Genomic DNA, 20,903 nt, shown 5'->3' on the forward strand with positions numbered 1-20,903 from the left:
TCAGCAAATAGAGGGGATTTAAAAGCAAAAGCAGGAACGAGACTGCTCAGCGAGAGTCCTGAGTGAGAGAGCAAAGAAGCCAAGAGTCAGGAGCAGAGGAGAAGACGACCCGGCGCAGAGACCAGACAGGGAAGGAGGACGGAAACGTCCGCGCGCACAGGCCAGAGGAGACGGAGGGAACCACGGGCGCAGACGTGCCCGAGGCTGGGGCAGAAAAAGCCTTCAAAGCCCCGAGTTCCCTCGACCGGGTGTTTCTGAGACGTTTAGCCCACAGGAGGCTTTGCTCATCTTCACAAATTCGTTTCTCTAAAGAGACGGGGGGGGGGGGGGGGCGGGCGGCGGCTACACTGGAGGGGATGCGGAGGGGGTGGGAGAGAGCCTGTGCCCCAGCCGAGGAGCGGGGTCCGAGGGGGCCGTCTTCTCACTTCGGCCGCCCGGCCAGCTCGGCCACGAAGTCGTCCCACCTCTCGGCCCAGATGTCCATGGCAGCCTTTTTCTCCGAGTCCAGCAGGGCGCTGTACCTGCCCGTGCAGAGGGGCCCAGGTCAGCCCCGGGGGAGGGGTTGGGGGGCAGGACAGGGAAGGGAGGGACTCGCAGGCGCTTGCAGGACACACTTCCCCGCAGCCCAGAGGGGCAACAGACCAGAGAGCATGCGGAGGAAACGCCCAGCGCCCTTCCAGGCCCCGCCCCAGGCCTCCGTCAACGCGGCTCTGGGATGGGAGCTGGCATGGGGGGCGGGGGAGGGCGCGGTTCTGAGAGAGGCCCAGGCCCCTCACTTGATAGAGTTCAGAGCCAGCTGCTTGAGGGTCCTCAGGTCGGCCTTCATTCCGCCGATGCCCATGAAGGCCTCGTAGAAGTCGTAGGACAAGCCGGACGCACCGAACATAGCTGGGTCATCCGAGCTGATCACCACGGGGAACCCGGTCGCCATGAGAACAGCTGCGGGGTGGTTTCTCAGGTCCGACACCAGCTGCAGAACCTGCAGGGGCGGGGGGCGAGGAGGAGGAGGAGGAGGAGGAGGACAGACTGTGGCCCGGGAAGCCGTCACGAGAAAGGCCAGCCTGGGCAGCGCCACCAGCTTCTGTCTTTCTGTATTAACCCGTCCCCCTTGTGAGCGTGGGGGTGGGGGGTGGCTTCTGGGCAAAGCCCTGACACTGGGACTGGAGCCGCCTCAGGCTCCACCCAGGCTCCCCCACTCCGAGCGCGTGGTCCTGCTCGGCCCTGCTCAGGGCATCGAGCCCCAGCGAGGTCAGACAGTCCGATTCCAGAAGCGCCCGCGCGTCTGTGGGAGCAGCACCTGCAGCCCCGGCCACTTCCCTGGCCTCCCCCAGTGTCCCTTTAGTTTGTCCAAAATTCCACCCCAGCAGGACCCGCCCTGTAGCCTCGTTGTGCTGAATGGTTTCTGGCCGGGCTGTTCCCCAACAGCTGCGCCAAGTGGGGGTGGGAAGGGGTGCAGGAGCACAGGCGGTGAGCTGGGGACAGAAGTCACAGGTGGGGGGAGGGGTCTGGGAGTCAGAGCAGAGGGCAAGGTCGGGAGACGGTCGTACTGGGTGGACCCCGCGGGTCCCGCTTACCTGATTGGAGATGGGACAGACTTCCACAGGGATGTCCTTCTTCCACATGCCGGTCCAGACGGCCGGGTGTTTGGTCAGAGCAAAGCCGTGGCCGATCCTGGTGGAGTTCAGAATTAGGGCGTCCAGGAGGTTCTCATCGACGGAAGTGCCCTGCCAGTCTGCGGGGAGAGGGGAGCCTTCCGCATGGGGAGCCTGACCCCCAGGTCATCCTCCCCCGAGGAAGGGCGGTGAACGAACGTTCGCACAGAGACACACACGTATTTTCTTTCTAACAATGTTGACGAGAGTGAGGCCGCCTGTGCTTGATGGGCGCGTGTGTGCAGGTGTGTATCTCTAGCGCGTCTCCCGTGAGTGCGTGTGTGGCAGGTGGGGAAGGTGAGACGCACTGAACGAGGCTACTCGGTAGCAAAACTGGGTTTCACGCCTTGGTGTATAGGATCCCACAGTCCCTGTTTTTTTCTTTCCATGTTTTTGTTTGTTTCCAGAGCTATTTTCTAGGAATTTTATGTGCATAATCTTTACAACCATGTGTTGCAGACACTGGTGATACAATTATTTGTATGTACTTAGTTTAATCCGAATGTTTTAACAGGACTCTTGGGACAATAGCAAGAGGGCAGCGGCCGGAGGGGGCGAAGCCGTGGCAGACGCTATAGGCTGCCTCCGGCCTAGCTGTCCCCCCGGGGCCCGCCTTGCGGCCAGGCCGCGTTAGTGAGTGAGAAGGACAGGTCCCGACCCTCCCAGATTCCCTTGCAGCTAGGAGGCCTAAGGCCGGCCTGCGGGGTCGCAGGCGAGGAGCCTCTGGGGCTTCCTCTCCTGAAGGAAACCCCTCGCTTTGTGCTTCACGGGACGCGGTCTTGCCCGAATGTGACGGCAGCATCCCGCCGCTGAGGGATGGAGGCTGCTTATTGTGCGACGTAACAGAGCACCCCCTTGTCAGGCCTGTGGGGTGCGTGTACTCCACTCCTGGGAGCCCCAGGCATCCTAACTGACCCACGTGCGAAAGGCCAACGTGGCGCTTTTCTGTTAGGAATAAAACCAGAAATAAAATTCCCGCTGCTGAATAGGGTGTGCGTTTTTAGGTAGATTTTCACTGGTTTCCTATCGAGTGCTTTCTTTTCGAAGACATCTTCTTGAAAAAGGGAGGGGCAAGCATTACTCTTGGATCTGAAATGCCCACATCCTGGCAAAATCGCCTCCTGAGGCCCTGCCTCCGAGGGCTGGGTCGGACCCCGCCTCGCCGCGAGGAAGGGATTCCACACGCCTGTGACGTGCCCCACGGGACCCCACGCTCGTCAAGGTTAACCAGCCTCGTCCTGTCACCCACAAACAATGCTTCAAATCCCTCAGGGCGGCTGTGATCCAAATGGACTTGAAACGTCAAAAAAAAGAGAGGCCTTTCCTCTGAGATGGGGTGAGAAACCAAGGCTGAGGCCTGGCTGTGAAATCCGGGCCGGTGACGATGGGGGCCCAAGGCCACGGCTGTGGCTGGCAGGGAGCGGGGGGACCAGTAGCCATTTTCCTCCTGGTCGAGGCCCCCCAGCCACTCCCTTTGGTCTGAAGTTGCAGGCATGATCTGGGACTCCTCTGGCTTAGCGTTCACCACCGGAAGAGCTGGCATGGGCAGCGGCTGAGAGAGGAGCGAGCTCGCAGGCTGAGTTGGGGGCAAAGATACGCTGCCCGAAAGGTGCGTCAGAATGAGTAGCAGTCAGGCCCCTGGGCAGCGCGAGGTCCCCCTTCAGCTCTGGGGAGCGTGGGCCACGCCCCCCGGACGCCTGGGCAGGTCACTCACGCGCGTGACCGCGGAAAGGTGCGCTCGCCTCTCCGGCACGGGGCACTCATCATAAAATGGAGGTCAGAGTAAACGAGGGGCTCAGGCTCAGCCTCCACGACTTTCCCTTGGACCGAGAACACGTTGCTCGGAGCCTTGAGCTCTTGGTCTGTGACTGAGGCCCGGGGAGAGAGCCTGAAATAATGCGCGCGAGGCGTCCTGCGCGTCCTCCTGCGGGGATGGCATCCGGCTGCCAGGGCGACTTGGGATGGCCTGCGTGACGCGGACAAGTGCCCCGTGGGCGCGCTCCCCTCCCGCCCAGCACCTCCTCTGTCCCCCGATCCCCTGTCTCCACGCGGGATCCCCTGTCTCCGCGCGGCTCACCTGTCTCTCCGGCGTGAAAGAAGTAGGGCAGCCTATAGCCTCGCGAGGCGGGGATCGCCAGGGCCTCGCTGTAGTAGCTCAAGGATCTGCCGGTGTCCTCGCGCCCCACCTGCGGGAGAGAGCAGAGGGGCCGTGGGGCTGCCCGCAGGCCGGGCCCGGGCCGATGGCGCCCCTGCAGCCTGGGGAAGCCCTCCCTCGGCCCCCGTCTCCAGGGCTCGAGGACTGCGCCACCCAGTGGCAGGGTTGGGACAGAAAAACGTGCATTCTTGCCCCCGAAGAATTTCCCCAGAGCCTTTCCCACCTTGTCTTCTCTCGCCACCTTCACCGCCTTCCAAGCCCCCACACCTCGCCCTGAGCCCCTTCGCGGGGGGAACGAGTGATGGAGAGCGAGCAAGAGGCAGAGGACAGAGACCGGGGACACAGAGACCGGGGGACACAGAGACCGGGGGACACAGAGAGGCAGAGAGGCAAAGCGAGGATGAGACAGGCAGAGACTGAGAGCCAAAGAGACCGGGAGAGGGAGGGAGCGAGACAGCAAGAGCCGGGGCCAGCGCCCCCAGCAGGGGAGGGGGGACGGTGACTCCGTCTGAGTGGCCGCAGGAGAGAGGGCAGTGAACAAGGGCAGAGGGCGGGGCACGGGAGCAAGCCCACCCGCCACCATTGCCCTGCTCCCGGAACCCCTCCTGATTCTGGGACCGGGGCCTTCTCTGCTTCCTTTCTCTGGTGACCGTCACCGCTGCGGGCCCCTGGGCGGGCGGCCACGCCGAGCTCCCGCTGCTGCACAAAGACAGTTACCAGGTCAAACCCTGCCACCGTCCCCGGGAACTTGGTCCGAAGTTTCATGGCCATCTCGACGGATCTTGCAATGAGGGACACGTTTTTAGATCTGCGAGAGACAGAGACGCGAGGCCAGCGTGGCGTGGCGCTGAGCGAGCCGCGTGCCCTGGCAGGCCCTGCCCAGTCCAGGCTGTTCAGCCGCCCTTCCCAGCCCCTCGGGGCCGCTGCCCCACGGCTACCCCAGCGGGGGCAGGGACCGTCCCCGACACCCACGTGCACACGCTGCCCCGGGGTCCCCGGCCCCCGCCCCTTCTCCTGTCCCGGCCTGCGGCTCTGCCCGCGCCGCTCGCCCGCGGCCGTGTTCTCCCTCACCTGTGGTCTGAATAAATGATTTTGATGCCAGTAAACCCGGGATGCTTTTCTGCAAAGAGGGCAGCCACGTCTCTGTAGGTCGCCACCACCCACTCTTGGCTGTGGGTCGACCCGTCCAGCTCGTACACCTGGGAGAGGAAGCACGGCCCGGGCAGGCGCCGGAGGTGAGCGGAGCGGAACGTCACGCCCGCCGCCAGATCGCCGGCAAAGCCGGGCCGGCCTTGGCGACGTGTTTGTCCGTCGTCTCTCACGGCCTCGGACCCCGGGCAGAAGGCCCCGCCCCGCCGAGGGACCGCTGTCTGGTGCCGCAGCCTGGGGCACGGGCCTGTCTTGCTGACGTCTGGGTCCCCCGCCCGGAACCGTGCCCGGCCCTTGGGAAAGGCCCCCGAGCATCGACGCGCTGAACAAAAAACAGCCCAGCCGGGCTCTTCCCGCTTTTCTGACCCGACGCTGGAGGGATCAGCCTTGGAGGGTCAGGGGGTCTCCGCAGGGAAGAAGGGCTTTCTTCACCAGGGTAGGACCGCAAGAGTCCCCGGTGGGGGGTGGCCTTGGTGCCGAGCGGGGAGGGGTGGGTAGGGTTTGAGAAACAGGGAGCGGGGGCTGCCAGGCCAGCAAACCGGTTCATCGCAGGGGGTCTGTGGCTGCAGGGGCCGGGGGGGGGGCAGGGGTACAAGCTAGAGCCGGGAGAGGAGGCAGAGGTGGGACGGGCACCGGGGAGGCTCCCCCCTAACGGAGCAGCGGCGCCTCCTCGCCCGGGTGCTCGCGACCTGGGTGCCTTGCCCTCTCGGACCCCTGTGCCCCTGCCCGGCCCCCTGGCGGCCCCGGCCGTGCTGCCTTGGTCCCCGCTCGGCGCCCCCAGCCCACGGGGCGGCCTTTCGCTCTCTCGCGCCTGCAGGGCTCTGCTCTGCTGTGCCGCCGGCGGAGCAGGGAGCAGGCGGCCGTGCCAGGCCCTTCCCATGGCCCCGGTGGCCTTGCCATCTGGTTTCCTTGGCAGCTGCCCCTGTGAACCCTGGCACCGCACCTCCCCACCCCCACCGAGGCCGCCTCAGAGCGAGCATGCTCAGACGGGCCGCCTGCGAAGGCTGCCAGGACCCTCCAGAGCGGAGGGTCTGGGGTGGTTCGCTCAGGATCTAGTATTGCCCATTCTTCTTCTTTTTTTAAATCCATGCCTGAGGATACATACATTTATTGGTTTTAGAGAGAGAGAGAGAGACGGGTCTGTTGCCTCCTGTACACGCCCCGACTGGGGACCAAGACTGCAACCGAGGCATGTGCCCCAACTGAGAATCAAACCCACGAACGTTCGTGCCCGAGACGACGCTCCAACCAACCGAGCCTCCCAGCCATTCTTCCGAGCCATATGAGTAAAGGGCGGCCGTTATTCCTACGGTTCACTGAAGGGGATCAGTATGATCACAGTACGATGACTTAACCAGCCCCAGGTACGCCATTTTTTAAAAAATATTTTTTTAAATTTATTTCTAGAGAGAGAAGGGAGGAAGAGAGGAAGAGAAACATCCATGTGTGGCTGCCTCTCGTGCAGCCCCTGCTGGGGACCTGGCCTCCAACCCAGGCACATACCCTGACTGGGAATTGAACCGGCGACTCCTTGGTTCGCAGGCTGGCGCTCAGTCCACTGAGCCACACTCGCCGGGGCAAATATGCTGGTTTTCACACATGATTATTTTTCGCTGAAGGCAATTACAGAGCAGCAAATGCAGATGCCGCGCCCTGCCCTCTCCTGACCTGCGTACCAGCAGGACATCCATCTGTTTGGGGGGGGGCCTCCGCCCCCTCCCCTGCCAGGAGGAACACCCTCCGGACTGACACAGGAAGTCCAGGTCGGCGCCCGGCGGGGCGGGGAACGGGGGCGGGGCGGGGCGGGGGATGTGAAAAAACCAACTTCGCTAAAATGGCCTTTATCTTCTCGGGCTTCCCTCCACATATTTGCCGTCTTGCAATTTACTGCCCCTGGAAACCCAAACCCCTTTTCCTCTCTCTTGTCGCTTCCCTACAACTGATTTCCATTTGTTAAAATAGTCTGTAAAGCACCTGGTCTGCCCACTGCGTGGGGTCTTCACCTCTTTTCCACAAAGGCTTCTGTGCACATAAAAATCAACATCAGGCCCTGGCTGGTGGGGCGCAGCGGACTGAGCGCCGGCCTGCAAACCAAAGGGTCGCCAGTTTGATTCCCAGTCAGGACACAGGCCTGGGTTGCAGGCCAGGTCCCCAGCAGGGGGCGCGCAAGAGGCAATTACGCATTGATGTTTCTCTCCCTCTGTTCCTCCCTAGACTTCTCTCTAGAAATAAACAAATAAAATCTTAAAAAAAAAAATTTAACATCAGCCCTGGCCTGGCGGGTCACTTAGAGCATCATCCCGATACACCAAGGTTGCGGGTTCGAGCCGCAGTCGGGGCTCGTGCAAGTATCAGCCCCTAAATGCATGAATAAGTGGAACAACAAATCGATGTTTCTCTCTCTCTCTAAAAATCAATAAATAAAAGAGCTTTTTTAAAAGTAATATCAAATTAACTCCTGTTGACGTGGCTTCTGTCGGTTAATTTGCAGGCCCCAAGAACACAACGGAAGAAAGCTTTCCCTCTGTCCTGCTGTGGCAGGGGGTGGGGCCCGAGCAGTGGAGCAGGGACCCTGGGCCGCAGGCACGGAAGGTCGCCGGGGCGGAAAGCCGCGGGTGCCGGGCCACGGGCTCAACTGGGAAGACAGGGCCCTGGCCCTCAGGCTGACCCTCCGCCCCTGGCATGTCACTGGTCACGGGGTAGGCCCCCTTGGGGGACGAACAAGGGGACCAAGAGTGGCTTCAAGGGCCTCGCGCTCAGCCCCTTGGAGGACCACCCCTTAGGCACGAATCCCTGGAGACGACAGGGTGGCTCAGGCTGTGGTTCAGCTCCAGGCCCAGGAAAGCAGCAGAGCCCGGCAGGAGACGCCGCGGCGGCCCCAGGGCCAGCTGCGGTGACCGTGACCCCTGGCCCGGGCACCGACCAACCCGAGGCGGCCGGGACCCTCAGGGGACACGCCTGGGAAGCTGATGAGTGGTCTACTGAGAGCCTCCCCTAAAACCCTGGCCCGTAAAAGCCCTTTAGGGAGCGAGCCTGCCCGTTCCCTTCGCCTTGGCTTCCCCCGCGGGTGCATCCTCTTTACCTCTCTCTCTCCTAAGCCCCGTGGGCCCTTCTGCTGCTTCCGCCCCTTGTGCCCTGAGCCCATGTCTTCTACAGCTCATGTGTTCTGCCTCGGTGACTTTCCGGACAGACTTGCTCCCAGCGTTGGAGTCTCGGCCCTGAATCCCTTCTGAGCCAGCCCGCGAGCACCGAGGTGCCGAACGGAGGTGCGGCCTGACGCCTGGGCTGCCTCCGCCGATGCGAACACCCCTTCGCCGGGGACTTTTCCAAAGGGGGATTTCCTGTCCCTGATCAAGGCTGCGACAGGCTTCCAGGCACTCGGCTGGAATCCTTCAATCTCTGGGGTTGCGAGAACCTCCACGTGGTCTTGGGGACCCCTGCGGGCTCCCCTGGGCTTTCTCCGGCAGCCTACAAAGTCGAAACTCTCTTCGTAAAAAAGGTAAGATGCTATTTGTCTCCCCCCACCACCATTTACCTTTTATTTACCGAGTTTAGAGAAAAAGAGAAACGTTGACCCGCTGCCGCCCCGCCCAGGCCCCTGTCGGCTGCCTCCCGCGCGCCCTGCCCTGGGACTGGACCGGGGCGTCGGCACGCGCCTCCGGCCAGGGCTCTATTGTTGCCTTTTCCGCTCTCATTCTCTCAGGACTGTTCAGAATTTTCCAGAAGCAGCGCCTCCGGGACACTGTTGCTCTGACCGGTGACGGGCTGTGGGTGCTTGTGTGGCCTTGTGCTTTGGAAATCCCTCTGGGGTATGATTTCCCCGTCGGGGCTGCAGGACCCAGGATAAAGCTGATGTGATCCCCACACATGCGCGCACACACACGCGCGCGCCCTGGGGACCCGCGGAACGTCTTGAAGGTACAGGTCTGAGAGCCACGGCGGTAACTGAGCCCAGAATTGGTACGTGAAGTCGTCCTGGCGTTGCCGCCGGACCTGCAGAGGGGAGGACCAGAGTGCTCCCCGCTGCGGGCCCATCTGGGTGACGACAAAACCCCGGGGCAGGGGCGCACGTCGGGGTGCCCTTCCCCCCTCCCCTCCGGCAGCACCAGAGAGGGAGCCCTGCAGACAGACGAGCCCTAACGGAAGGCAGGGCCGCCAGGCGGCAGCCTGAGCCCTCGGCCCGGGAGCGTGGGGCAGGGACCGGGGCAGGGACCGGGGCAGGGACCGGGGCGCTGGAGGGGCTGCGGGCGGAGCAGCGCTGCCGGGGCAGGAGGGAGCCCGGGGAGCCTGTGCGAGAAATCAGCCCCTGACACGTGGGCCCGAAAGCGGAACCCAGGCGGGTCCATCAAGCGCGCAGAGACCGGCGGCCGAGACCGGACGGCGTGGCGGGGCCGCCGGGGCTCCAAGGCCTCAGCTGTCACTGCAGCTTTGGGCCGGAGGCACCGGCTTCCCGTGCCAATGCCAGCGCGGCTCCCACGGCCGGCCAGCCGCGGGGACGGGCCCGGTGCCCGCGCGTCTCCCAGTGCCCGGCTCTCCTGGGCCTCTGCTGGGAGACGCAGACTCAGTGGGGGCGCCTGGGGTGGAATCTGAGCGTTCGGGAGCGCCCCACATCCAGCGGGGGCCCCGCGACTCCTCCCGGCACCCATGGGTGAGGTCAGAGCCCTGCTGGGGAGCCGGGGTGGGAGGGAGCTCGCCTGCTGGTTTGGGGGCTCCGGTTTGGGGACTCCGCTCGGCCTTCGGGCTCAGGCCCTCGGTGGAGACGCTGTTCCACCTGTTCCAAGTGCGTCACACCTCGCGGAGCCAGAGAAAGGGGCAGGTGAGTTACCGTGGCAAAGAACTTTGAGATAATAACTATTAACAATAATAATGATATTATTATTCCCCATCTCAAAATCTGCAGCTTCCTAGACAGGAGAGTAAATAGCTAAGAATCTCGCAACCTGTGAGCCCAGGCAGGTGCCAGCCCTCTGTCCAAGACTAAACGATGCAAAAGCTGCTGCAGCCGTGCGTCAGGCCTCCTGCGTTAAAAACGCGTGGACTCAATTTATGTTATTTCCATTTCTAGATGTTTTTATTTATTGACTTTACTTTTACTTTTTTGAAAGATGTATTTACTTACTGACTTTTCAGAGAGGAGGGAAGGAAGGGTGAAAAAAATGAAGAAAACATGCAGGTGTGGTTGCCTCTTGGGCGCCCTCTACTGGGGACTGGGCCCACAGCCCAGGCCTGCGCCCTGACTGGGAACTGAACCAGCGACCCTTTCAGTCACAGGTCACACCAGCCAGAGCTATTGATTGATTTTGGAGAGAGAGGAGAAGCGCGAGAGCAATAGCCACATCGCTTCCATTGGTTGTCCCACCTATTCATGACTCCGTGGTTGATTCTTGCACGTGCCCTGCCTGGCGATCGAACCCACAGTCATTAGGGTATCGGGTTGATGCTCCCACCAGCTGAGCCACCTGGCCAGGGCAGACTGTCTCAATTTTGTAACTGTGGTGTCTTCGAGGAACTGTAAATTTGTGGAGAAATTAACCAAACGACATACAGCTTTCATCACTCCGCATAGCATCACAAAGTTTTATCGTCCCCGATATCGTGGCCTCGTAGAATTTTGAAGCTGGAAGGAGGCGAAGGGGAATTTGGCAGCAGAGAGTGGCTCAAGGTCACACAGTTCGTTTCCCCGAGACCGGAAACCAGGCCTCAGAATCTCTAACTCGGCACCCGTAGCTCCCAGGCATTAACGGAGCTTCTCACCGGGCGAAGGCCAAGAGCTAAATACCAAGCCTCATTTAATCCTGGAAACTGCACCTCCTTGTCTCACAGGTGGCTTACGGGGCTGGCGCACTCAGTCCTCCAGCATCTGCTGACCCTGAAGGTCTCCGCACAGCGGCCCTGCCCCCGCCCCCAGCCTCCGCCCTGGCTGCACCTCGGAATCAGCCGTCCCCGGGATCTCTGGGCTGGGACCTGTTTACTTTGTCACTCCCCAGGTGACGCTAAAGCACAAACAAGGTACAGCCAGGGCGGAGACCTCCCATCTTTGTTGATTCGACAGGTGAACAGAACAATTGCTGCCCGGTGAGGTAGATGCTGCAGCCAGCCGTCTTTTCTTTCTTTTTCTCTTTAATTATCACTGCCGGATGTGCTCACAGAGAGGGGGAAGGGAGGAAAAGAGCGTGGGAGAGAACCCTCAAAGCCAGAGAGAAACATCGACCGGTTTCCTCTCCCATGTGCTCCGACCGGGGATTGAACCCCAAACGCACGACCTAGGGACGCGTCCCGACTGGGAATCGAACCCACGACCTTTGGGTTTCCACACTAGGCTTCAACCAGCAGAGCCACGCCGGCCGGGGCCGCTGTGCGTGTTCTGCCGGAGCAGCACCCGCACCAGGAGGCCGTGGTCCTTGCAGCACTAAGCTGGGGGCACTTCTCCTGGGGGGCCTGCTGAGACCCCAGGAAAGGCTCGCGGTGGGGGTGAGGGTGCAGAGCCCAAGTGACCGCCCCCGAGGGCTCGCCACAGACCTGTCTCCTCCCGAGACCCCCAGGGTTGGTAAGAGCCCGCCGGGCCGTCTCCCGTGGGTGATCTCACGGGGTCACGAGACCCCCCCTTCTCGGGACAGGCCAGGGCCCCGTCTGGGCCTCAGATCCTGGCCGTGGGGGAAGGGACGGAGCCCAGGAGATAAGACCCGCCTAGCAACTGTTGCTAAAGGCAAGTAGCCTTTGTTATTGAGCATTAGTAACACAATAGGAGGCTGAGCGGCCAGGATAGTCCATCAACATCATCCCAGGCCCTGAATCAGCCCCACAAGCCGGGGTCGGGGGCGGGCAGTGCGGCTCAGCAAAAGAATTCCAGGGCCGGCGGCCTTTAGTTCTCAATGTGTTCGTGGCTGCCTGCTCCGGCTAATGGGGAGCATTAAGGCATGGGCTCTCCATGGCAAGAGGCCTTTGTTCCCGGGTCAGACCAGAACAAATGGTCAAGTCCCATCCCCCTCAGCCTCCCCCAGAATCCCAAATCCCGGCAGGCCTCCACCTTCCGGGAAGGCTGGGGGGGCGGGTGGGGGTGGGCCTCGCAGGGAGAGGGCGAGCCGAGCCGGTCCGCTGGCTGAAGGTCCCGGGGCCTGTGTCCCCGCCGGGTCAGCGGCAGAAGAGGGGAGGAGGGCTGGGCCGGAAGCCGCGCTCCGGCCATGCTCGGCCCCTCCCGTTCGTCCAAGGGCCAGCAACTCCCAAACTCCCCACCAGGCTCAAGACCAACGCCTGCCGCCTTCAGACCGGCCGGACCCGACCTGCCCTGCCCTGCCCGCTGACGGGGAGCCCCAGGCCCCCCACTCCCGCGCTGAGGAAGCCGCCGGGATTTGCCCCACAGGAAGCGGCCCTCCCTGCAGGGCCGGCTGGGGGTGGGGGCGCGCGCTCCCCGGCAGAAGGACTGCCGTCCGTCCGGCCGGATGCCCCTCGGGAGCCCCCGCAGGAGGAGGGGCTCCAAGGCCCTCTCAGGTGTGGTCCAGGCGGGACCACCTGCATCAAAAGCCCCGGGTGGGGGCGGGGCGGGGCCGCGGGCAGCCTCCGGCCCAGCCCCAGGCCGCGAGCTAGGAGCCGGGGGCGGGCGCAGGCGAACCCCAGGGCGCCCACGTGAGGACGGCCGCCCAGGAGCGTGGCCATGTCTGCGGTGTCTCTCGAAGTCACACCCGCTGCCGGCCTATCGCCGGGAAACCGGGCTCCTATGTCGGGACACACAACCCGGGCGACCACGCGGGTGCTGGAGGCGAACGTCTCGGGCCGCGGGGGAGACGTGGGCCCCCCAGTTCCCGGGAGGCGCTGCAGGGGGGGCTCGGGCCAGACCCGCAGAGAAGGGGGTCTGGAGCCCACGCCGGAGAGCGATGGGCTTTCCGGCCAAAACGGGAGCACGACTGTCCGGAAGGCCCTTCCCAAAGTCTCCTCTGGGCCGCGGGCGCACGCCGGCCTCTCCGTCCGGGGCTGGAGCGACGGCGCCCAGGCCTCATCTACGCAGCCCGCGCAGGCCCCCGCAGGCGCCAGGCTGAGCGCCCTCCGGCTCGCCCAGCACCGAGGCGTGGGCGCCCGCGTCTGCGCGGGGTCACACCGGCCAGCCCGCCCGGGGCGTCCTGGCGCGCGTGGAGCCGGGGAGGAGAGGGCGCACCCCGCGCCTGCGCCCGCCGGTAGCCAGCCTCCAGGGGGGCATTAACATGTCTAAGGGGGAAGGTGGGCCCGGCCGCGAGGCCGCGAGAGGGAGAGCGCAGCCGGGAGGGTGCTTTGTCTCCGGAGCAGAAAGAGGAGCCCGACCCGCAAACTGGAATTACTGGTTCCCGGGCGGGCGCCCTCCGAGCCAGCTGGGGGTGGTGGAGGCCCTCGAGGAATCCCCACCAGAACCTCGCTTGCTTGAGAATGCGAAGCCAGCAGAGTCGCTGTATGTTGCATTTTTTCCAGAGGTTCTATGGTGATAGAGATGCATGTGAAAACACTGTCCTCAACAGTCCACTTACACTAGTACATTTTGTTCCCCTGCTGGGCAAATAGTGGTAGTTTTTTTTTTTTTACTCCTCATCCAAGGGTATGTTTTAGAGAGAGGACAGGAGAGAGAGAGAGAAACATCGATCGGCTGCCTCCTGTCCGTGCCCTGAGCAGGGACAGAACCCACAACCTCTTGGGTGTACGGGACGTCACTCCAACCAACCGAGCCCCCCGGGCAGGGCCTCGGTCTTGTTTCCAAGAGCATCCCTAGAATCTCAGGCTCGAGCCGCGCTTGGCGAGCTCCGAGCTGCCCCAAACGGGCCCCACAGACGTGTCTGCAGAGCCTGTCCCTATGCTTGCGACCCCACCGAGGAAGACGCCTTTGCCCACCTTTTCCCTTCAGTGCGGGGACCCTGCCCCGGGTTCCAGGACGCGCTGCATCAGGCCCGTCCGCTCCTCGCGCCCGCCCGCCCGCCTGCCCGGGAGCACCGGCTGGTGCCGTCCCTGGGTTCCCTCTATGCCCTGTAAATGGTTCTTTTTTTTTTTTTAAGATTTTTTATTTTTATATATTTTTAGAGAGAAGGAGAAACATCGATTGGTTGCCTCTCACGCGCCCCCTCCCTGGGGACCTGGCCTGCCACCCAGGCAGGCGCCCTGACCGGGGATCGAACCGGCGACCTTCCAGTGCACAGGCCGGCGCACCGTCCGCTGAGCCGCGCCAGCCAGGGCTGTAAATCGTTCTGTAACGTCACGTGTGTTGTTTACCCACCGTTGTTGTTCTCAAGGACACCCGGCCCGAGCACAGCCCCTCCCAGGGTAGGTGCTGGCAGTTGTCTGGTGACTGGATGAACCGGAGAGAAAAAAGAAAGCGAGGAATAGGGAGGAAGGGCGGGGCGAGAACTGGGAACAAGGCTGGGGCGGTGATCGCCCTCTAGGCGTGCGAGGCCGCCACTCGCCTCTCGGTGCGAAGAGTGGAGCTTGATTCCACCGAGACTGAAGGAAACGCTGGGTGCACAATGGTTTGGAGAAAAATCAGGAAGGAAACTTCTGTGGTGGGACAAACAGAAAATAAGAAGAGTCTGCAGCCCTGGCCGTGTGGCTCCGTGGGTTGGGCATCGTCCCGCAAAGCGGAAGGTCACCAGTTCTGGTCACAGGCCTGGGTGGCGGGTTCAGTCCCCTTTGGGGCGCGTATGAGAGGCAACTGATTGATGTTTCTCTTTCACATCAATGTCCCACTCCCTCTCTTTCTCTCCCCCTTCACATCTCTCTAAAAATAAGTAAATAAAATCTATAAAACAAAGAAGACAGGTCAGTAGCATGCGGAGGGAAGGCACGGCGCAGGGAGCCATCAGGCCTGGAGCAGGAGCAGGGGGCGGCGGGGAGAGGTGCGGGGTCCCGGGCCCAAGGCGGCGGGCGCCATGGCCGCACTTTGTTTAGGGGTCCCCGCTCATGCCCCGTGAAGGCCCGCGTCCCCTTGGGGTGACGTCGTCTCTTACTCCTGCCCTGGCCCTCGGGAGCCCGTGCAGCCCTGCGGGGTGACGGGACCTGCGGGTCCAGCCGGAGCGGCCACTCACCGGGAACAGCACCGCTCTGAGCTCCAGGTGGAGCACGTGGTCCCGGTAGAACTCCTCCAGGCCCCGGAAGATGTAGTCTCTGAACACCGGCGCGTAGTTGATCAGGCTGGAGACGGTGTAGAAGATGATCTTGAACTTAGTCCAGAGGACGTCTCGGTTCGGGTACGCCGCCTCGGGGTTCTCGGTCACCAGCGTGAAATTCCTCAGGAGGCTGCCAGGACACGCACGGCGCTGGGGGGACAGCGGCAGGCCAGGGCGCCTGGCCTCTCCCACCCCGGAAAGCGTGGCCGCGAGCGAGGTGAGGGGCTCTGCCCTGAGACCTGCTCTGTACGCGCCCCCGACGGCCCAGGCCGGATGGCCCCCCACCCAGCCTCTCCCGTTCCCCTCTGCACACTCAGCCAGCCCAACCTGCTGACCCTGCGCGCCGGACGGGGCTCTCTTTGGGGGGTGTTATGCACTGAATTGTGTCTCCCCCAAATTCATATATTGAAACCCTCACCCCAGTGTGACTATATTTGGACAGAGGGACTTGAAGGGGGGGGCTCAGGTTAAATGAAGTCTTGGGGGTGCAGCCAATATCAAGCAGGACTCTGATAAGAGAGTCGGGGGGCAGGGTGGGCGCACAGGACGGGCCACGTGAGGACAGGGTGGCGGCGGCCAGCGGCAGGCCAGGGTGGCAGGGACGGGCCTCGGGAGCCGCCCAGCCTGCTCACGCCTCGGTGCCGGACTCCTGCCCTTCGGACCAGCGAGAAAGCCCGTGTCGGCTGTTTAAGTCGCGGCGCCGGTTGTGCCCTGCCGGGGCGGCCCTGGCCGACGGGTGGGGGATCCGTTGGAGGGAGGCGGCCCTGCGTGGCCGCCTCACGCGCTGCGTCCCCCCGTAACCACGCTGGACGGTCTGAGCTGGACGCTTCCGGACGAGACCCCCGTCACGGCCCACGTGTTCCCCGACGAAGGGCATCGGCACCTGAACCCGTCGGCTCCTTTGTGTGTCCGATAACACACCTCTGGAGCCCTCGCCGCACGAAAGCGGAGGCCACACACCCCCTTGTTGTTACAGTCACCGGCTCCTTGTTAACTCCTGACCATCCCGTGCCCGCCTGTGTCCAGGAAGCGCCTGTCTGGTCGTTTTACTTTTTACCGAATCCCAGCGGCCTCCGGCTTTGCTCCCCGCCGCCGCCCTCACCCACCACCCTGCATCCCGGGGACCCCCCTCGGCCTCCTCCTTGGGTCGTGGTGTGTAAAATAAGCGGCTCAGCCGCCTTTCTCTGGAGCGTGTCCTCCGTCCGCTGAGATCCTGCTTCCCGGCAATGGTTGTCAGTTTGGCTCGAAGAAACTCCCAAAAATTCTTACAGGTGTGGACGTTTGGGACGTTGACATTAGCTGCTGCCCTGCTCTCAGGCCTTGGGCAACTTCCTCAATGAACCACAAGCTTTGTGCTTCTCACAAGCCATGGGAAGGAACCTTGGGAACACCCCATAGGCTGTTCCGTGACCGAGACAGCTGTTGTTCAACATTCCCGCGCAGGCTCGTCCGGGAGTCACTCCGACCCAGCATCCGGCGCTTCGCCCACCAGCTGACCTGTCACCGACGAGGAGCTGGGGGCTCCTCTTCCTTCGGCGCTCAGTTGGGACAAATTTCATTTGACGCAACAACGGTATTGCTGTTAAAACCTTTGCTGATCGAACTGAATTTCTAACGCACCAGGAACTTCCTGGTAAAGTTCAAAGAAATCGCCTCTCGGTTTTTGTAAGGCCACCGCCCGCACGCCACGCCCCTGCAACGGGAGCGTGGGACGTTCCGAATCGTCACTCACCTCTCATCGAACTCGGTGACGTTTTGCAGCCCCTTTCGGTATTTCTCAAGCAAAACCCACTCTGAACACTCTGCTGACGTCGGGGGGGTGGGGTGAGCAAATCGGAACACCAGGACCCCGCGGTGGGTGACACAGAAATGGCAGTGAGGCCGGTAGGTGACGTTTTTCACCAGCCAGTCCATGCTGAGGAGGCTGAACTCGTGGACGTGCAAGGCTGCGCCTGCGCAGGGAGAAAGCGGGGCGTGTGGGGCGGGGGCTGAGCCCAGGTGCCCGGCGGGGCTTCCTCGGCCTCTCGCTCTCCATCGGGAGCCGCACCCCCACCCCCACCCCCGCTTACCCGAAGCCCTGGCACAGGCCCGGCCTGAAAGGACAGCGTGGGAAATGAGCCTGGCCTCGCTCCCGCCGCGACAGCCCACGGGGGTCCCTGGCTGCGGCGCTGCTGCGGGGACCCCTGCACGTGCTTCAGACCCGACACCCATTTCAGCGCCGGCGCCGCTGAAGGCCCGGGATGCACTGTCCCCGGACTCCCTGCCCCGTCTCAGCACCTGGCTGACCCTGGCCCTCGCCCAGGGTCCCCGCCGGGTGGCTCCGCAGGCTCCCTCTCTAAAGCCCGCGTCCTCCATGCCCTGGGGACACCCCTTCGCCAGCCTCGCGGGGTGTATTTTTTCTATCTATTAATAACGTCAAACGAAAAAGGTAAAGCCTTTGTAGGCTGCACTCTGCTGTTCACGTGCGGTGCTAGGATTCTTTTCCTCCCCGTAGAACCGAGTTTGCACTGTAAAAATCTACCACTGGAAACGTGTTTCTCCAGGATGCCCTTTCACACATCCTCTTTGGTAACTGAGCCCCCAAACAAAGGCTGGAAAGGGGGGTGAGGGACGGTGTGAAGGGAAGCCAGGGTCCTCCGGGCCCAGGACACGGTCTCCCGGCGGCCACGTCCCAGCCCTGTCGGGGGGGCCGGCAGCACCCAGGTCTGCTTCCTGCTCTCTCTCTGAGGCGCAGTCCCCGAGGAAGCGGGGTTCTCGGTCCCAGGGGCCACCTGTGAACACCCCCTTCCCTAATTTGCCAGCAGAACCGGGGCGGAGCCACTGGGCGGCTCCGTTCGGAACAACGGCAGGTCCAACAACAGTGACCGGCCCCGCGTTTCGCTGCCCGCCTTCCCGGGGCCCCAGCGGCACCCAGCCCGGCCTCTACCTTTTGGCATCTTCTTCAGGATGTGAAACACCTTGCTTTCCTCGATGAGGCGCTTGGCCCGGAAGAAGTGCATGCTGGGCGGGAACTGCCGGGTCTCCAGGGCCTGCTGCGCCTCGGCCTCTTTGATGGCCATGAGCCTTGCGTTGGCCAGCTCCTCTTCCCGCGTCAGCACCAGCTGCCCCCCCAGCCGCATGGCCCTCTCTCTCCGCAGCAGCTGCCCTCGTTCCTCGTCTACGGCCACGGCCGAGCAGAGGAAGGCCGTGGCTACCACCAGAAGCAGGGGCCGGAGGGCGGTCCGCCCGGGCGAGCCCCCCGCCGACATCGGGGTGCCTGGAAGAGGACCCGCGCAGATGGAGTCAGTGACGCGAGCAAGGGCTCTGCGAGGGAGAACCTACAGACTTTAGCGTCGATTTTCCTCACTGCCTGTTCTCAGAGAACCAGGACGCGGCAGGTGGAAGAGGCTTCCCTGAGACCCCGGAGAAAAGGCCTCCAGGCACGGGCAGGGAGGGGTTCCCCACATAAAAGGCGCCCGCAAGGCCTCCTTGTAGTGGAGCTTTTCCGTCGGCAAGCCCCGCTCACACAGAGAGCCAGGCGTCGCGAGCCGATTTTTAGGGTTCCGCTTTGAAACCTGACCAACAAGCACAATATCAGAAGACACGGGAAGAAAGGCTCTAACGTGGGAAAGAAACCTAGAAAGAACACACAGAGAGAAGGAACTAAAGGGAAATGGAGACAATGAAGGAAATAAAAGGAAGAGTCAAAAGAACCGGAATTGCTATCTGTACAGAGGTCTCCAAGAAAGAGAGATCGTGGTCATAAAATAGGAGGAAAAAAATAAACGATGAGAAAGAGCTTTTAAAAATCAGAATGTGAAAGCTCCAAAAGTTTTTTCTTTCTTTTTTTTAAATCCTCGGCCAAGGACACAGCTGTTGATTTTAGAGAGAGGAAGGGGGGAGAGGGAGAGAAACGTGGGTCGGCCGCCTCCCACGGGCGCCCTGAGCAGGGAGTGAACCCGCCGCCGAGGTCTGCGCCCTGACCCGGAACTGGACTGAGAGCCGTTGCTGTGCAGGGCGACGCTCCAAGCCCCCGAGCCACCCGCCAGGGCTAAGCCGGTTCATTTACAGAAAAACGTGAGAAAACAGAGGTGCAGGGATACGGCAAAGATGGAAAGTTTGGCGGCCACCGAAGTCCCTTACATTCAGGACCCGCTCCAGGCCCCCGGCCGCTCCGCCGCGGTGAGTCAGACGCCAGCGGGCACCGGGCACAAGCCGCCCCCCTCGGACCCTGCGTTCGCTGCGAGGGGACGGGGTGCCCGCGCACCCTCCCATCCACCCCACCCAGCGCCCCGGCCCCTTGTCCCTCTCCCGCTGGCAACACAAAACTGAGGCCACCGAGTGCCTTCCCCTCCGCCCCCGCCCTCCCCGAGGATCCCGCGTGCACCCGGCGGCCCAGCCCCGGCTCCTCCTGGCCCGCAGGCCAAACTTACCAAAGGCCTTATCGGGCGGGGCCAGGCCGAGCAGAAGGAAGGACCTTATTGTGACATTGAACCCCACTTCTCCCTCGGGGAACCCTGTCGTGACTTTGAAAAGAGGCTGAAGGAAACCCTATGAAAACGCTTGGTTTCCAGACTAAGAACAAAGAACCGGACCGCGCCCGCCTGCGGCCCTGGGTAAACGCCCCGGTGCCCACAACCTTCCCAGAACCCTGTGGCGCAGGAGGCAGGTGCCCTTCCCCCGCGACAGCGACGGGCAAGGCTGGCTGCCACCCGGGGAGCAAAAGCTAGGCTTGCCGGCCACTCCCAGGAGCCTCGGGGGCCTGGTGCCCCACCCAGTCCCCTCCCCGGGGGTCCCGTTACCTCAGAGCAGCACCAGAAACTGCAGGCTGTTTGCTCGCTGCCCCCAGGGGCCGGCCAGGAGCCAGAGGAAAGCTCGTGTGGGGTTTCACTTCCCGCCCAGGCGGGTTTCGCTTCCTCCCGGGCTCCTGCTGCACAGGCCACGGGTCACGGCCTCGGGGCCGGCAGCTGCGGGCTGGGGCGGGAGGGTGAGAGCATGCGGTGCCTGCGTGTGTCTGTTGGGTGGGGCGGTTGTACACGTGCGTGGGTTTGTGCTCGCCTGGGGGCAGAGCATGCGTGTGCTTGAGAGTCCTGCCTTCGTAGGGTCCAGAGCATAGCTTTGGACAAGGACCACAAGGACGCGCGGGGCCTGCTCCTGAACATTGGCAAGTGTGGTTGTGAAGCAGGGGGCGACCTACGGGACGCAGGGTAAAAAGATACGTCTAATAACAGGTAACGGTTTTAGGGGGAGAAGCCAGGGATATGGGGCGAACGCAGGGACCTGAGGGCAGACGGTCAGGGAGAAGCGCCTGCTTTAGAAGGGTGTCAGCCAGCGGTCCCTGGCGCCAATTCAGTGCCAACTGGAGTCTCCACCTTGGGCTGCAGGGAAGAAGGGAACGTTCGGGTGCGGACAGCTCGTGACCCCGCGCAGGACACAGCGCGGCCGGGAGGCGCCCAGGGGAGGAAGTGCTGAGCGACGCTGGCGGTCCGACCTGTGCTTCCCACGCCCTGCCCCGCCCAGCTGGGGAAGCTGGGTCTTCTACTCTCAGCGGGCAGGGAAAGCGGTGAGCAGAGTCGGGGGCGGGGCGGGGGGACCTGGCTTCTGTAGAGAGGGGCCCGGCTGCTGGTCCTCAGGCAAACGAGGGCTCCACATCCTGGCAGTGCGGTGGGTCCCAAAGGCGCGCTCCAGAGTAGTCAGAGTGGAGCTGCTCTGATTGGCTGGTGAAGACGCTGCTGGGCCGGGAAAGCCTAGCCCATTGGTTGGAGCAGGTCCCAGGAGCCCCTCTGCAGGAGCCCAGTGCAGGCTGCTCTCCCCCCTCCCAGGTGCACTTTGCATGAGAGCTCCCCCCGCCCC

The 20,903-nt window shown here is 63.0% G+C and overlaps 1 protein-coding gene across 1 annotated transcript; it reads right to left on the reverse strand.

Annotated features, from left to right (window-relative positions):
• Positions 1-393: 393 nt before the first annotated feature.
• On the reverse strand, positions 394-19,969 carry ADA2 (adenosine deaminase 2). Its single transcript, XM_054586692.1, has 10 exons — positions 19,853-19,969; positions 17,998-18,327; positions 16,804-17,023; positions 14,991-15,201; positions 4,879-5,006; positions 4,525-4,615; positions 3,730-3,838; positions 1,575-1,732; positions 777-979; positions 394-521 (listed from the first exon to the last, which is right to left on the reverse strand). The coding sequence occupies exons 2-10, from the start codon at positions 18,317-18,319 to the stop codon at positions 422-424; spliced, it is 1,542 nt and encodes a 513-aa protein (XP_054442667.1). The 5' UTR covers positions 18,320-18,327; positions 19,853-19,969; the 3' UTR covers positions 394-421.
• Between the last annotated feature and the right edge of the window lie 934 nt (positions 19,970-20,903).

Source organism: Pteronotus mesoamericanus, unplaced genomic scaffold (genome assembly GCF_021234165.1).
Source record: "Pteronotus mesoamericanus isolate MK-2021 breed Mesoamerican mustached bat unplaced genomic scaffold, CSHL_Meso_final contig_94, whole genome shotgun sequence".
In the NCBI taxonomy this organism is placed as follows: Eukaryota; Metazoa; Chordata; class Mammalia; order Chiroptera; family Mormoopidae; genus Pteronotus; species Pteronotus mesoamericanus.

What these genes read in the sequence shown, in the direction of transcription:
- ADA2 (XM_054586692.1), bottom strand. Translation starts at nt 18,319, where the DNA reads ATGTCGGCGGGGGGCTCGCCCGGGCGGACCGCCCTCCGGCCCCTGCTT. An exon ending in CCTGAAGAAGATGCCAAAAG is followed by an intron (nt 17,024 to 17,997) that starts GTAGAGGCCGGG and finishes CTCCCTGCGCAG; the next exon opens with GCGCAGCCTTGCACGTCCAC. An exon ending in GTCACCGAGTTCGATGAGAG is followed by an intron (nt 15,202 to 16,803) that starts GTGAGTGACGAT and finishes GTGTCCTGGCAG; the next exon opens with CCTCCTGAGGAATTTCACGC.